The 16,035-nt window shown below is 45.4% G+C and overlaps 1 protein-coding gene across 4 annotated transcripts; it reads left to right on the forward strand.

The window, feature by feature from the left end:
* Positions 1-1,644: 1,644 nt before the first annotated feature.
* On the forward strand, positions 1,645-11,132 carry HP1BP3 (heterochromatin protein 1 binding protein 3). Of its 4 annotated transcripts, none has more exons than XM_075190811.1 (13): positions 1,726-1,745; positions 2,278-2,449; positions 3,871-3,972; positions 7,056-7,209; positions 7,545-7,707; positions 8,109-8,252; positions 8,357-8,437; positions 8,627-8,781; positions 8,906-8,996; positions 9,275-9,434; positions 9,523-9,634; positions 9,747-9,872; positions 10,027-11,132. In XM_075190811.1, exons 3-13 carry the CDS (start codon positions 3,888-3,890, stop codon positions 10,337-10,339), a joined length of 1,584 nt encoding a protein of 527 aa, XP_075046912.1. In that variant the 5' UTR covers positions 1,726-1,745; positions 2,278-2,449; positions 3,871-3,887; the 3' UTR covers positions 10,340-11,132. The 4 variants fall into 4 exon arrangements, with proteins under 4 accessions (XP_075046911.1, XP_075046912.1, XP_075046913.1 ...); XM_075190812.1 differs by having other exon boundaries at positions 2,278-2,403; XM_075190810.1 differs by lacking the exon at positions 2,278-2,449 and having other exon boundaries at positions 1,645-1,745.
* Positions 11,133-16,035: the final 4,903 nt, after the last annotated feature.

The raw sequence follows: 16,035 nt of genomic DNA on the forward strand, positions 1-16,035 counted from the left end.
CAGGGTTATTACCACAGAGGAGTATAATACACAGGGTTATTACCACAGAGAAGGGTAATACACAGGGTTATTACCACAGAGGAGTATAATACACAGGGTTATTACCACAGAGGAGGGTAATACACAGGGTTATTACCACAGAGGAGTAGAATACACAGGGTCATTAGTACAGGAGTATAATACACAGGGTTATTACCACAGAGGAGTAGAATACACAGGGTTATTACCACAGAGGAGTATAATACACAGGGTTATTACCACAGAGGGGGGTAATACACAGGGTTATTACCACAGAGGAGTATAATACACAGGGTTATTACCACAGAGGAGTATAATACACAGGGTTATTAGTACAGGAGTATAATACACAGGGTTATTACCACAGAGGAGGGTAATACACAGGGTTATTACCACAGAGGAGTAGAATACACAGGGTTATTACCACAGAGGAGTAGAATACACAGGGTTATTACCACAGAGGAGTGTAATACACAGGGTTATTACCACAGAGGAGAGTAATACACAGGGTTATTACCACAGAGGAGGGTAATACACAGGGTTATTACCACAGAGGAGTGTAATACACAGGGTTATTACCACAGAGGAGTGTAATACACAGGGTTATTACCACAGAGGAGTAGAATACACAGGGTTATTACCACAGAGGAGGGTAATACACAGGGTTATTACCACAGAGGAGTATAATACACAGGGTCATTAGTACAGGAGTATAATACACAGGGTTATTACCACAGAGGAGTAGAATACACAGGGTTATTACCACAGAGGAGTATAATACACAGGGTTATTAGTACAGGAGTATAATACACAGGGTTATTACCACAGAGGAGGGTAATACACAGGGTTATTACCACAGAGGAGTATAATACACAGGGTTATTAGTACAGGAGTATAATACACAGGGTTATTACCACAGAGGAGGGTAATACACAGGGTTATTACCACAGAGGAGTAGAATACACAGGGTTATTACCACAGAGGAGTGTAATACACAGGGTTATTACCACAGAGGAGGGTAATACACAGGGTTATTACCACAGAGGAGTGTAATACACAGGGTTATTACCACAGAGGAGTGTAATACACAGGGTTATTACCACAGAGGAGGGTAATACACAGGGTTATTACCACAGAGGAGTGTAATACACAGGGTTATTACCACAGAGGAGTGTAATACACAGGGTTATTACCACAGAGGAGTGTAATACACAGGGTTATTACCACAGAGGAGTGGAATACACAGGGTTATTACCACAGAGGAGTGTAATACACAGGGTTATTACCACAGAGGAGTGGAATACACAGGGTTATTACCACAGAGGAGTGTAATACACAGGGTTATTACCACAGAGGAGTGGAATACACAGGGTTATTACCACAGAGGAGTGGAATACACAGGGTTATTACCACAGAGGAGTGTAATACACAGGGTTATTACCACAGAGGAGTGGAATACACAGGGTTATTACCACAGAGGAGTGGAATACACAGGGTTATTACCACAGAGGAGTGGAATACACAGGGTTAGTACCACAGAGGAGTGGAATACACAGGGTTATTACCACAGAGGAGTATAATACACAGGGTTATTATTACTGTCTGAGTGACGCCCCCCCCCCCCCGGTTGTCATGGAGATGACGTCGCCGGGCTGGTGCGCGCGGAGGGGGCGGGTCAGTCGGGAGAGCGCGAGGCTGCAGACGGTTGAGCAGCTCCAGAGCCCGAGGTGAGAGCCTGCGCTGCGGGCGGCGGGTGAGGCGGGCGCTGCAGGGGAGGGTGCCGGGGTGAGCAGGACGCGTCTTCCGTGAAGTGCAGAGAGATACGGTGGGCAGCCATTGTATGTTTGTGGGCGGAGGGAGGAGCGGCCGCCATGTTCAGCGCAGAGGTGATGGAGTCTGAAAGGAGCTTTGCGACCGCGGGCACCGGCTGGGACATGATGTGGTGTCCAGGGCGTCGCGCAGTCTAATTCCAGTGACTCTGGATGATGTTTACCGCCTGAAATACCGTTCTCCTCATCCGTACAAATACTGACCCCGCCCTCCTTCCCGGCCCGTTTAAAAGATGCTGCGGACGCTGATTGGCTGAACTGGGGCCCGCCCACTGAGCGCAGCCTCTTTGTTTTGTGTTTTCTCCTCTTTCTGTCAGCTAAGTGCTGAGTGGCTGAGTTTACAGTAATTTCCCTCTGATTGGCCAGGCTTGCAGCATGTGCGCGCTGATTGGATGAGGTTTCAGTAAGTGCGCTCTGATTTGTTGAACAGAACGCGTGTGAGCGTCGACAAGTGGCTGGCTCTAGTTTACATCCGGGCATCGCATGTAGGGAGCAGTGGGAACCGACCGAGTAAAGGGGACCTGCAGCTGCAATATACAGAGGTTAATCTGCGAGGGTGAGTTCCCCTTTAAGACAAGGCCCCGCAGGATAAATATCTGCAGGTAGGTGCTGCACTTGTTTTATGGTAAAATGCACTATAATGTCTCTGTATGGGCCCTGTGGTCATAGGCATCTACGTGAGCCCTGCGCTCAGCGCCGTAGGTGTCTGTATGGGCCCTGTGGCCATAGGTATCTACGTGAGCCCTGCGCTCAGCGTCGTAGGTGTCTGTATGGGCCCTGTGGTCATAGGCATCTACGTGAGCCCTGCGCTCAGCGTCGTAGGTGTCTGTATGGGCCCTGTGGCCATAGGTATCTACGTGAGCCCTGCGCTCAGCGTCGTAGGTGTCTGTATGGGCCCTGTGGCCATAGGTATCTACGTGAGCCCTGCGCTCAGCGCCGTAGGTGTCTGTATGGGCCCTGTGGCCATAGGCATCTACGTGAGCCCTGCGCTCAGCATCGTAGGTGTCTGTATGGGCCCTGTGGTCATAGGCATCTACGTGAGCCCTGCGCTCAGCGTCGTAGGTGTCTGTATGGGCCCTGTGGCCATAGGTATCTACGTGAGCCCTGCGCTCAGCGTCGTAGGTGTCTGTATGGGCCCTGTGGCCATAGGTATCTACGTGAGCCCTGCGCTCAGCGTCGTAGGTGTCTGTATGGGCCCTGTGGCCATAGGTATCTACGTGAGCCCTGCGCTCAGCGCCGTAGGTGTCTGTATGGGCCCTGTGGCCATAGGTATCTACGTGAGCCCTGCGCTCAGCGTCGTAGGTGTCTGTATGGGCCCTGTGGCCATAGGTATCTACGTGAGCCCTGCGCTCAGTGCCGTAGGTCTCTGCGTGGACCCTGCGATCAGTGCCGTAGGTCTCTGCATGGGCCCTGTGGGCATAGGTATCTATGTGGACCCTGCGCTCAGCGCGGTAGGTCTTTGCGTGGGCCCTGCAGTCAGCGTGGTAGGTCTTTGCGTTGGTCCTGTGCCCGTCGCGGTAGGTCTCTGTGTGGGCCCTGCGCTCGGCGCGGTAGGTCTTGGCGTGGGCCCTGCGCTCAGCGTCTTAGGCCTCTGTGGGCATAGGCATCTATGTGGGCCCTGTGCTAGGCGCAGTAGGTCTGTGCGTGGGCCCTGCGGCGTGTGGTAGGTCTTTGCGTGGGCCCTGTCGTTATTTATATTAGCATAGGTATTTGCATTGCTGCCTTACACTGTGGCGTCATCAGTTCTATTCCAGCTAGGCCCTCTGTATGTTTGTGCGGGTTTACTCCCAACATTCCAGAGACGCACTGGTAGGTTTATTGGCTTCCGCTAAAACTTATCCTACTCTGTGTCTGTATGGTAGTGACTATAGATTGTAAGCTCCGCTAGGGCAGGGCTGATAGGACTTGATTCAGAATGCTCTATATTGCGTGCACAATATCTAGGTGCTCTAATAACTGTTTATAATAGTATTTGTGCGTAGCCATCTGCCTTCATTAATGTACAGACGTCTCTACTCTATAGGTCCAAGTGATTTCACCATGCCGATCCGCCGTGCCGTTAATTCCTCCAGTCAGGAAACCGCACCTAAGAATCGCACCCCCGAAAATGAAGACAAGAAAGCAGGTAATTACCCAGCGTACCAGACGCTCCAGTCCTCATGCTGCATCATCCCTTGTCTCAGGTGCTCTTACATATGGTAATATTTTGGAAGTATATAGTCCCTTTCAGGTGAAATGTATGTGAGTGACATGGAACAGTCCTCACCCAGTAACACTGTACAAGTCTAACTTTTTGTTCTCTCTTAGATCTTTTTAAAATTACACTATTCTTGTTTTTTGGCACATACAAATATTAAAGTACTATTTTCTGATATGGGCAATCATAAAGATGGATCCCACTGAAATGTACACCCTGCTACATAGACAGAAAGGTGGCGCTCTCGCCCTCCTACTTAGAGGTTGGTCTGCAACCACTGATCTCTCTTCCTCCTGCTAAGTACTGTTGTTCCTGCAGTGGTGTGATTTGTGCTGGCCCAGGATCCAGAGCTTATACTACAGTGTCTTACAGAGAGATCCACCACATGGCCCAGACAAGCACTTCATGTTCCTCTCATTCCCTGCAACCATCTAACACGCTCTTCATCAGTTTTCTTTCACAAGTCTAGGACTTTCATTTATGTAACGTTCCAGTTCAGTCTTATTAGGATGTATAATTACATCCAATTTATTTGTTGCGTGAATAATGCCATTCGACAGTCATGGAGAATTCACCATCTTCCAATCCCAGATGTCCCTGCCTCTTATACAGGCCAACAGCACAGTCCCCCAGTATAATGGCTGCAGTTATCATATCAATGCGTTGCATGTTGTCTGCTGGGTGTAATTCTTAATGTACGGTGAGATTAGTGCATTGTTTGTGTTGTCAGATGAGCCTCTGCAATTTGAGCATACTATGAGCCGGTTATTTAGACCTACACCCTGTGTTATCTGCAGCGTATATCATAGTGTGTGGTCCTAGCACAGAATCGGGTAATTCCATATGGCCAGTTCTCATGTATTAGGAGGTGAACCTAGAGGCTGCTGCCTGATGGTGTCAGGGACGATGAGATTGTGTCTGTGTATATTTATATGCATTACATGTGAGATCCGGACAGGATTATTGATCATTTGTCCCTATGCCTGTCCAGTGTTTCACTTTAACACATTACAAAGCTGGTACCTGGGTCTAAGGCCCAGTGATCAGTCAATGTTCAGTGCTTTGCAAACAAACCCCTCCACATCCACAGGAACGAAGGCGAGGGGCATGGTGCATGGTTTTCTATTGCTTTAGAATGTATATGCCAGTGGATCCAAAACTTTCTCTGTTTGAGGCATCCTTAGGGCCTCCATAATTTTTTCAAGGCACCCCTAAGCCAAAATAATTACCAAGTAGTCATCCACCTTGCTTCCCACAGCACCCAGTTTGGGAACCACTGGTATATGCCGTTATTGTACTTGAGCTATGGTATTTGATATGGACTAAATGCTCCTTTTCTACTTGCTTATCTGTTTCTAGTTTCAATCAGTACAACTAGTGCTGAAAACTAAAACAGACAGGTCCAACTATGTATTTTATAGCATGTCCTGTAGTAAGTTTTGCTGTAGTTTGACAGTGCGGCTTTCACATGTAAGAAAGAGATAATAAAAACAGCTTTTCACTCAAGGTCCAGATAAAATAAAGTAATAGCTGTTTGCAAAGTGTTAATATTTTATTATTTTAGTGATTGTTTTCCTGTAAAACCTCTCTAATCCCATTATAAAAGGATTTCTCTCATATTTTATAACAGCACCAGATGTAGAACCCTTTAAGAGTGAAATATTTAATTGTTTCTCTCTTTTAGATGCTCTATCACCTTTGTATTTTCTTTAAATCAGTAATGTTTAGTTCTATCACTTATACTTTCTGATGTCTTAGCTATCACAGGATTATTGTTATCCTTTATTTGTCAGGCGCCACAAGATTTCCGCAGCGCCGTACACCACACAAACAGTAGACTATACAGGGTGAAACAGTACAAAACAATAAACAGAGATACCAGTACTTCAAGAGCTCCAGGCAGGTTAAAGCAATAAACACGGAGCAGAAGAACAGGTGAGGAGAATGGAGGAAAGAGGGCCCTGCTCAAGTGAGCTTACATCCTAAGGGAGGGAAAACAGAACAGGCACAAGGGGAGCCAGATGAGGCAAGGGAGAGAGCGAGTGGAGGAGATGAAGGGGTTATGCGGATGGTTGGTAGGCTTTAAGGAAGAGGTGGGTTTTCAGCGCACGTTTGAAGGAGCACAGAGTAGGAGAGAGGCGGATGGAAGGAGGGAGGTCATTCCAGTGCAAGGGGGCTGCACGGGAAAAGTCTTGGATTCTGGAGTGTGAAGAAGTGATAAGAGAGGAGGAGAGGCGGCGATCATTGGCTGAGCGCAGGGAGCGGGCAGGAGTGTGTATGGAGAGGAGGTTAGAGATGTAGGGGGCAGTAGAGTGGGAGAGAGCCTTGTATGTGGTGGTGAGGAGTTTGAAGAGGATTCTATAGGGGAAGGGAAGCCAGTGTAGGGCGAGGCAGAGGAGGAGCGGCGTGAGAGGAAGATGAGTCTTGCCGCCGTATTGAGTACAGATCGGAGGGGGGAGAGATGTGAGTGGGGGAGGCCAGTGAGGAGGAGGTTGCAGTAATCCAGGCGGGAGATGATGAGTGCATGGATGATAGTCTTGGCAGCATCCTGAGAGAGAAAGGGACGGATGCAGGCGAAGTTGGAAGCGACAGACTTGGGCAAGGGAGTGAATATGGGGGGCAAAAGAGAGAGAGAGAGGAGTCGAGGGTGACACCCAGACAGGAGATGGTGGTGCCGTTGAAGACAAAAGAGAGGATTAATATATTACAGCTCTGACACTTACACGTTACATGTCTAATCACGCCAATCAGTTTTGATATTATATCATGAAGGTGCCGCCTTATAAGGGGTAGCCAGTTTCCCCAGTGACAGAACTTGTACATGGGTGTGAAGTGAGACGTATAAACGTGTTCTAAGGGAGATTTCATTAAGTAATAATTACATTGTGCTGCACATCTAATGTTCCAGGTTTGGGTCAGTGCCCCTGTGAGACTGGTAAAGGTTTATTTGCCCGCTGTTGAATGAAATCTTGTGTAGTTGGCACTTTATACAAATCCCTCTTCTCTTGTAGAGCCTGATGCAAGCTCCGAGGAGTCTGCTTCCACTGGGGAGGAACAAGAGACTGAAACCCCCCCAGCAACTTCCAGCGAAGCGGAGCAACCAAAAGAGTCTGAGGCTGATGAGAAGAAGGCCGAGGGGCAGGTAACGGAGGAGGCCAAGAAAGAGTAAGTGGAATTCATCTACGTGAGTGTTTGATGTAGATCCAGAGGCAGGGAGCGGGCAGTGTGGATACAGCATCTACTGCAGAGTGGCCAAACCTAATTCATGTTGGGATTCAGCCGGACATATGCACCGCGATCAAGTATGAGCTTTGTGACCTCAGTGCAGATTGCCTACGTATTTAGACTGTAAGCTCCAATGAGGCAGGGACTGATGTGAGTTCTCTGTACAGCGCGGCAGAATCAGTGGCGCTATATAAATACATTATGGTGATGATGTAATGAATGTTCTCAGAAAACGCTGTGCCGGTTTCTTAAGTTTTGTCTTTTGACATTTTTAGTGGCGAAAAGGAACAGTCAAAAGAGAAAGAGAAGAAGGTGAAGAAGACAATACCAGCATGGGCTACGCTGTCTGCCAGCCAGCTGGCCCGGGCACAGAAACAGACGCACGTGGCTTCCTCATCTCGCCCGAAGATGGATGCCATCCTGACCGAGGCCATTAAGGTAAATTGTAATTGCTAAAGTAGCTTATATCCCACTAGGCGCTTGGGGTGATTTTGTGATCGTAACAGGTCTAGGCATGGTCCACACGGAATCATTCACTGGCCGTTTCTTTTTCATATTAGTGTTAGTACCACTAGGTGGCGCACTTGTTCCATTATAAATAGTCTGTAGACAAGTCTTATTCTGTAAGCATACAAGTCACCTACAACACAAACAGAAACTAACAAATCAATGTGTTCAGATTAATGTCTATTATTGTTGCCTTGATACATGTTGGCATTAAGTCTACGAATGAGTGGCAGGGGCATGATCAGTGTGACAAAGCTGCCAGCTTCCAGTACATTACCTCATAGGGAGGGTACCTCCGTATATAACCTCTACTCGTTGTACTTCCCATGCAGGCATGTTTCCAGAAGTCGGGGGCCTCTGTTGTGGCAATTCGTAAATACATCATCAGTAAGTACCCATCTTTAGAGCTGGAGAGGAGGGGATACCTGCTGAAACAAGCTCTGAAGAGGGAGCTCCAGAGGGGAATTATCCGTCAGGTGAGACCACATAGCACATTAATAGTACATTAAGCTGATACCTACTATTGTCCATCTCTTGTTAGACTGTTATATGTCCTGATCTTACATGCGTGTCTCACCAGGTGAAGGGGAAGGGAGCCTCCGGCAGTTTTGTAGTTGTGTCAAACTCTGGAAAATCTGCACCAAAGTCTAGAGACAAGAAGGTTGGTAGATCCCTCGCTGAGAGATGTCGTCCATTGATGGATTCATTGTGTTTGGAGATTATTTTATTTTGTCTGCAGGCCTGGGGGGGATGTGGAACCCATTCTAAATTAGTGTGGTCACCCATGGGTACCCCATATCCTGTGTTGTATACACCAGACCTATCCTCATACTTCCTTTTCCTCTGACAGAAGAGCAACTCCACAGCGGGCGATCAGCCCAACGTCAAGCTGGAAGACATCTTACCCTTGGCTTTTACCAGACTGTGTGAGCCTAAGGAAGCGTCTTACAGCCTCATCAAGAAATACGTCTCTCAGTATTACCCCAAGCTCAAGGTGGATGTCAGGTAAGATCAGTCCTAGATTCCCTCATTTTCCTAAAGGGAACGTTGTACATCTAGTAGGAATTAAAATGGAAACTATCTTTTACGTCCTGTCCTTGTGACTGTTGAGTTGTGTTTGGTCTTTCAGGCCTCAGTTGCTGAAGAACGCCCTGCAGAGAGCTGTAGAGAAGGGGCAGCTGGAGCAGATTACAGGGAAGGGGGCTTCTGGTACATTCCAGGTAAGTCTTCTCCAACCCAATAAAAAGATTACTAGTTAAAATGTGATTCATGATGTAGTTTTATTTTACGTTTCGGATGTTACTCTGAAGCTGATTGTAAAACTAATGGCAGCTTTATTAGAGAAAAATAATATTGTCATAGTTTCATATCTGAACAGTAAAGGAGATTTTAAATAAAGTTTGGCTAGAAAACTGCCTGCTCAGCGTTGGTCTGAGGTTTGACGAGTGAGCACATACATGTAATAACTGGAAGGATAATTAGTATATGACTCTCGCAGGTGAAGCGGGCAGGAGATAAGCCTCTTCTGAGCGGAGGATTGTTCGAAGACGCCATCTTGTCTGCTATCACAGCCATGAATGAGCCCAAGACCTGCTCCACCACCGCTATTAAGAGATATGTGCTAGAGAACCATCCTGGGGTCAACTCCAGCTTCCAGGGTGAGACATACAACGGCCGGTTATATTACGTCATTGCTTCATATTGTGCTCTTAGTGAGAAATATCATCCATGAAATATCCTCCCCAGTTCATCTGCTGAAAAGGACCCTGCAGAAGTGTGAGAGGAACGGCTGGATGGAACAGATCTCCGGGAAGGGCTTTAGTGGCACATATCAGCTCAGCTTCCCGTATTATCCCAGGTATATTATAGCACCTTGCTGTGTACCGCAGGGGTATCAGAGCCTAATGATCTGTAGTTGTGGGGTTGTAACATCTCAGCACTTGTTCAGCTCTGGGTCTCTTTTCCTGCAGTCCTTTCGTATTGTTCCCGGACAAGGCTGAGGAAGAGGAGGAGGAGTCCGACAATGACTCCGAAGAGGAAGAGGAGGAATCCGAAGAAGAAGAATCTGAGGAGGAGGAGCCCCCTCCAAAGAGGAGGTGAGTGACACCGCCAATCTTGGGGGTTCATGAAATGGGTTCTATTTCTCTTCACACAAATAGATTTAAAGATTTAACTACTCAGATGAGAAGTAGTCTGTACAGGATATGTCATACTTATAGCAGAGTTAATTATTTTCCTGCTTCTACACAGGATGCAGAAGAAAGCAGCCCCCTCTAAATCCAGGTCCAGAGCTCCCCCACCTAAGCCCAAGAAGACTACCCCAGCTCCCAGGGGGAAGGCAAAGAGTGTGCCTAAAAAGGCTCCACCACCACCCCCTCCTTCTCCTCCTCCCCCTCCTCCTCCATCAAAAGCGAAGAAGGGAAAAGCCCCTCCCCCTCCACCCGCCCCTGCCAAAAAAGCAGTCAGTCGGGCCTCCAAGAAGCCAGTGGCCACGAAGAAAGCTGTGAAACCCGTGGCAAAAGGCAAGTCCAGCCAGAGGAAATCTCTGAGGACAAGGAAGTGAGCCAGAGGACAGGACGAAGAAACGGTTCAAGTGATTTATTTACAGCAAAACCGAGTTTTCTAAGGTTGAGTGTTGATTTTCTCGTTTCTTTCCCGTCTGATTTCTGAGAAGGTGCAGCGTTTTTTTGTATAGAAGTAGCCGCTGTGCAAACCTCCCATTCCTCTACTGTCCTCGGACAGAGACCAGCAATTGGTCCCTCTCAGTTCCCTTATCCAGAACTTTCTTGGTTATGTAAATGCTCCCTTTTAAAAAAAGAAAAAAAAAAATCAATGTTAATGTTTAAACATTTGTTTTATTATTTAAAAGGAGAAACGTTGTATTCAAATATAAGTTACTTGTTATGCAGAATTTTTTTTCAATGGAAAGTATTGAGGTTTTTTTGTAGGCTGAGAAGGAATCCGTTAGAGGCCTCTCCTACCACAGCACCACATAACTCCTTACAGATAGATCTGAGCCCTTCCACCATCAGATGCGTCACTAGTGGTTCTGGTGTGAGACTAACGGGCTGGGGCCCAGTGTCTCTGCTCCGTCACGTCTTCCTTGTCATCTCTGTATAGAGCATGGGGTGCTCCCACGCCCTATAGGCCTCTAAGTGAATATACGTAGCATGTTGTACAGAAATCCAAGTAGATTTATGCCTCTCATTTTTGTTTGTTTTTTTTAGTTTATTTTAAAGCCAACTGTGTCTTTATTTTAATGTTTGCCATTTTGTAAAGACTTGGGTGAGGATAGACAAGTGAACCAATGGGAATTCTGCTGTTTGCTACAATAAATGACTAGATTCTGCTAGTAAGTGGCTTCTGTGGTGGTCTTTATTTCATCATGCTCTTATCACAACAAGGAGGATCTAGGTGATGGTTCTGCGCTTTCCTTCGTCTTGGCTGAAATCTAATATACAAGTATATTTCTTGCTCCATAAGAGGTACAGATTGCCCTCAGGACCCCCCAGTAGGTGATGACCTTAGTCTGCTACCACCCTTTATGGTGTTTAGCTGGTTGTCACTGACTTCTACTGGTACCACTCTCTGCCTCTGAGTGTCCACTATGTGTTGTGTCCCCAGTTGTAGGTGCGTTTCACGCCAGCGCCTTCAGTGGTATCCAGGACCCCTTGGCTCTGGATAGTGGGTGTAGCTGCTGCAGCTCCTCTTTGCTGAATCCACTGCGATGTTGGGATCAGTGCAGGGAAGGCGGTGATGGATCTGTCCTAGCAGTATCTGGGTAGTAATGGCGTTTATTGGCTGATAGAGCATGTAAAAGCTGTTCCAGTAGATGTCAGACAACTTTACATGGATACTGGCCATACTTTCATTTTTCTATTGTGCTTAGAACAAAGTCTATAAACAGTTGAAGTATCTTCACTGTAAATACTGTTATCTTCCAGCCTTCTGTTGAACTACAAGTCCCAGTATGCTTAAAAAAACCTAAATACTAATCAGATTAAATTTAAGCTTTTACTTTTGAATTGTTGAAGTATTGGAACTCTATATTCCCCTTTCAAACATTTAGCAAATACAATTTCCAATATATATATTTTTTAAAGAATTAACACATAAAACATTACCCAGCATGCACCAATACCTGCACTCATTCCATAGTCTCCAGTAGCATCAGTCTAACTCCTCCGCCCTACTCATTGCTCTTTACTACAATCACATAGCAGTTAAGGAAACGCTGTCCTTATCTTTCATATAATCATGTTTATACAGTGTACAAATTGCTGAAAAAAGCAAATAATCATTTTCTTTTGTTGGATCATTCCTTCCCCATACAAATCACACATTATCTTACCCGGATTTCTATCCTGCCAAGTGGGCACCACTTTACCCATCTTCTGACCCAGTGTCCGTTATCTCAGCACAGTTTACAGATTCACTGCCTGGGGGGTGTAAATACAATAACGCCTCACTGACAAACAGCAAAGTATAATGTGTAAGATGAAACTGAAATCCACACTATGTTGTCGAAGTACTTGGGCAACACAAATGCTGGCAGATGAGGATCCAGCCAAAGTGACAGGTAGCGGCTGCTTGAGATTATGATCTACTAAGGCCACTGTCATCTATTGAGGAGGATAAGTTCCTCACCTTTGACGCCTTACAAGATGATCAATGTCTTTGAAACTCAAACAGCCCTCCTATGTCATCCCCCTTCCTCTTAGGTAGAATTACTACAGGATTTACTGCAATAAAGATTAGAATCAAACAGGATTGTATTCTAACAAAGCAGTGTCAGTCAATTACATTTATAGGTGTATAAAGAGAGTATTGGGGGTATATTTACTAAACTGCAGGTTTTAAAAAGTGGCGATATTGCCTATAGCAACCAATCAGATTCTAGTTATTTAGTACCTTCTACAAAATGACAGCTGGAATCTGATCTTTTTCAAACCCGCAGTTTAGTAAATATACTCCTTGGTGTTTTCATACCATATATGTGAAATACCTTCTACACGGTACCTGAGCTAATTGCTCCCCACTGGTCATGTCCTCTTGCATTCTGTCTCATTGTCGTGTTCACCATAGTTGGTCAGTGTAGATGTCATCAGGTTAATGCAGGTGAAGCCTCAGTGCTGTGATGTGGGCACTGCTAACCACAATCCCGTCCAGTCCCTTATCAGACCTGACGAACAAGGGGACATATTTCAATAACACACAAATATTATTATTATGCAATTACAGATTTCACAGTTAACTTTACTGCTCGTCCAGAGTCCGACTGCTCGCTCACAGTCAGCTCATGCTTTCAACAAGGCGAAAGATTTTCTCAATATCGTAAAGCAGATTGGATTGGTACAATTTCATAAGCTAAAAAAAAAGGTAGCACACATTAAAATCAGGGCTGCCACCCCCTCGAAGTGCCTCAGCACTAGACCACCGACCTGCATAATGATTTAGGAAATATAGGAAACTTTTCTTAATGTCATCAGTATCACAAAGCAGCCTGTGGCAACATCCAAAGGTGCATCCAGGAAATCCATGGGATGCTTTGAACCCAAGGCTTCCAACAGGCAGCCCAAGCTTTGAGTAGTAAAAGTGGCCTGATGCACCATCAAAGGTACTCAATGGTGATTCAACCAGGGCCCTCCCATGTAGGTCCTGACTGCTAGACCACTGATCCAGCACATGCAAAACAGTCTGCTGAAACAAGCAAAAGTATTAAAGATTAGACTAAATGGGATTTCCTGATATAACTGTCAGTATTACTAGACCACTGAGCCACTCATGTCCTGACTAAAGGCAGAAATGTTTCTCAAATCATGTTCATAAACCAGCCTGATGCAACATCACACGATACTAAAGACGGTCCTGCATTGAAAATTGAACCAGGGCTTCCACCACCATTGCAGCCCCCGACTACAAGACCACAGCCAACTGGTACTTTGTGTAAGGGGTTAATGTCATTAATCATCCCAGTGCAGCAGTGCAAGGAATGGTGATTCAAACCAAGGCCTCTGCCATCACAACAGCCAGTACCTCCCGTTCACTGGACAAAGGTACAGCTAAATAAAGTCCATCCATGCAACAGAAAATAGTATAGCCTAGTGTATAGACCAGTGTTAGCTACCTTGTGACACTCCAGGTGTTGTGAAACTACAAGTCCCAGCATACTACTCCAATCTCTATAATATCCCCACTCAGTGGACACCCCTGGCCCCTCATTCCACAATTGAGAAACTAATTAAGAACTTCTTAACAAAAGTAAATCTCCTGCCACTATCCCAAAATCAGCAATGCAGTAGGTACGGAAATTACAGATGAAGAGATTACTTAAGACAATGCTAGAGGCCTGGATTGTGGTCAATCTCCGCAAGATTCCAAATGATATTGTCTCTTAGAAACCCTTGAGGTAGGATCGTAGCAATCAAAACTCTCCCATTAGCTGTCCCATCTTCAGTGTTTCAGCGATCAGAAGACCTCTAAATTTATATGGAATAGAAACCCCCAAGGGTTAAGCACAATTCAAGAAAGCAATTCTTCCAGGGAGCACTGGTCAGATACCTAAACTCTACTATTAAGTTACCCACAAATCGTGGTCACATTAGCTTCTTTTGGAATCACTTCATGGGTAGATATAGAGACCGAGGGCCTGAGTCATTAAGGCGATAAAAAGGAGTAAATATTCTCCAGGATAAACCATGTTACAATACAAGGGGTGCCCATTAGTTTATTATTTTGCACATAAGGAAAATCCTGGCTGTTGTTCCATCTAGCACACATATACTTGATAGCTTTATTTTTTACACTGAAATTTAAAGTTTTTCTAGGACATGTCACCTTTACATTTCAGTGTAAAAATAAAGCCATCAATTATCTGTGTACTAGATGGAACGGCCAGGATTTTCCTTATGTGCAAAATAAGAAACTCATTTGTAACATGGTTTGTCCTGGAGAACATTTATTTATTTTTGTTCCTTCTTTTCCTTAAGTCTTTAACCCTTACCTCTCCTCCTGTGGAGACTTACCAGACCCCGTGAGCACATTAAATCTATTCTTCTGAAAACACTCAGATGTGCTATAAAAGTGAGTGATTTATGCGCTTCCAAGTTAGTCTCTCAATCACACCCATATGGGATAACCCCCATATTCCTTCAGGACAGTCTCCAGGGTTCCCCGAGCGGTGGTCCAGCATAGGTATAAAGTATAGATCTCATATTACTTCGCTCCATTGGAAGTCATACAACAAAAAATTTCCTTGCTGGATCCAAGGCTTTTTGAACTCTTTGAAGTTAGGCACTTTGCCCACTCCCTGCTAATGGAAGACGCTGTCTGCACACGGACCCCATACAAATAAAACATGTTTACCAACACCCCTTGGATGGGGTATGAGCTCCATTATTTACATTATGTTCTTAGGTGCTACATCGGACCTCCACCATAGAAATTAATTAGAATAGGAACCAGATCTGAGTTTGTCGCCTGAAGAGGAAGCTGACAGAGTACATACCACACCTTAATATCCACACCGATTAAAGAAACGGTGTGCTACCCTTGTTATTACACCCCTGACAGGTTGAGTAACATGTACCCAAGAGCTGATCCGAGCTGTTGGAGGAACTAGGTCACAGGAGGGCTATCCTCCACATTTGGTGGACCTGTCCCAAGTGGACTTTATTTTGGAACAAGATCCATTGAATTCTCAACTTCATGATGGTCCACAAAACCCCAAGGATCCGTGGATATTCCCTCCCCAAAATCTCACAGATATTGGTCACAGCCAAATCATCTGTCACGTCACACTGGAAACAAGTAGACACTTCCTCCCTCTCTGCGGTCACATCATGTCCGACATGTCACATGCATGGAAGAAATGAAATATCACGACTATGCTAGGCCAATACCGTAAAATCCATTGATTTGGGAAATAGGTTCCATTTTATCCTGGTTCCCTGCTCCATCCACAACCATTAACTATCCGTGATACTCTATCCCCCTTGTCAATCCTCAACCTCCTCGCCTCCTGGTTTATGTTTTGAACAATAAAAGTGCCCCCTACTTTACATTATTTTCATCATTGTATCATTATAACATTTGTAATTTTCACTTCTGACCATTGAAAATTGTAAGTTTAAAAAAAAAAAGAAATAAAGAATTACCAGATTCCCATTCATTATCAGGTACAGAACCATTAGTTTCCATGTAGAAGTTCACATATTTATTTATATCTTGAAACAATGGTGGAAATCAAACCTATAACAT

The sequence above is a fragment of the Mixophyes fleayi genome, chromosome 11 (genome assembly GCF_038048845.1).
Source record: "Mixophyes fleayi isolate aMixFle1 chromosome 11, aMixFle1.hap1, whole genome shotgun sequence".
Lineage (NCBI taxonomy): Eukaryota > Metazoa > Chordata > Amphibia > Anura > Limnodynastidae > Mixophyes > Mixophyes fleayi.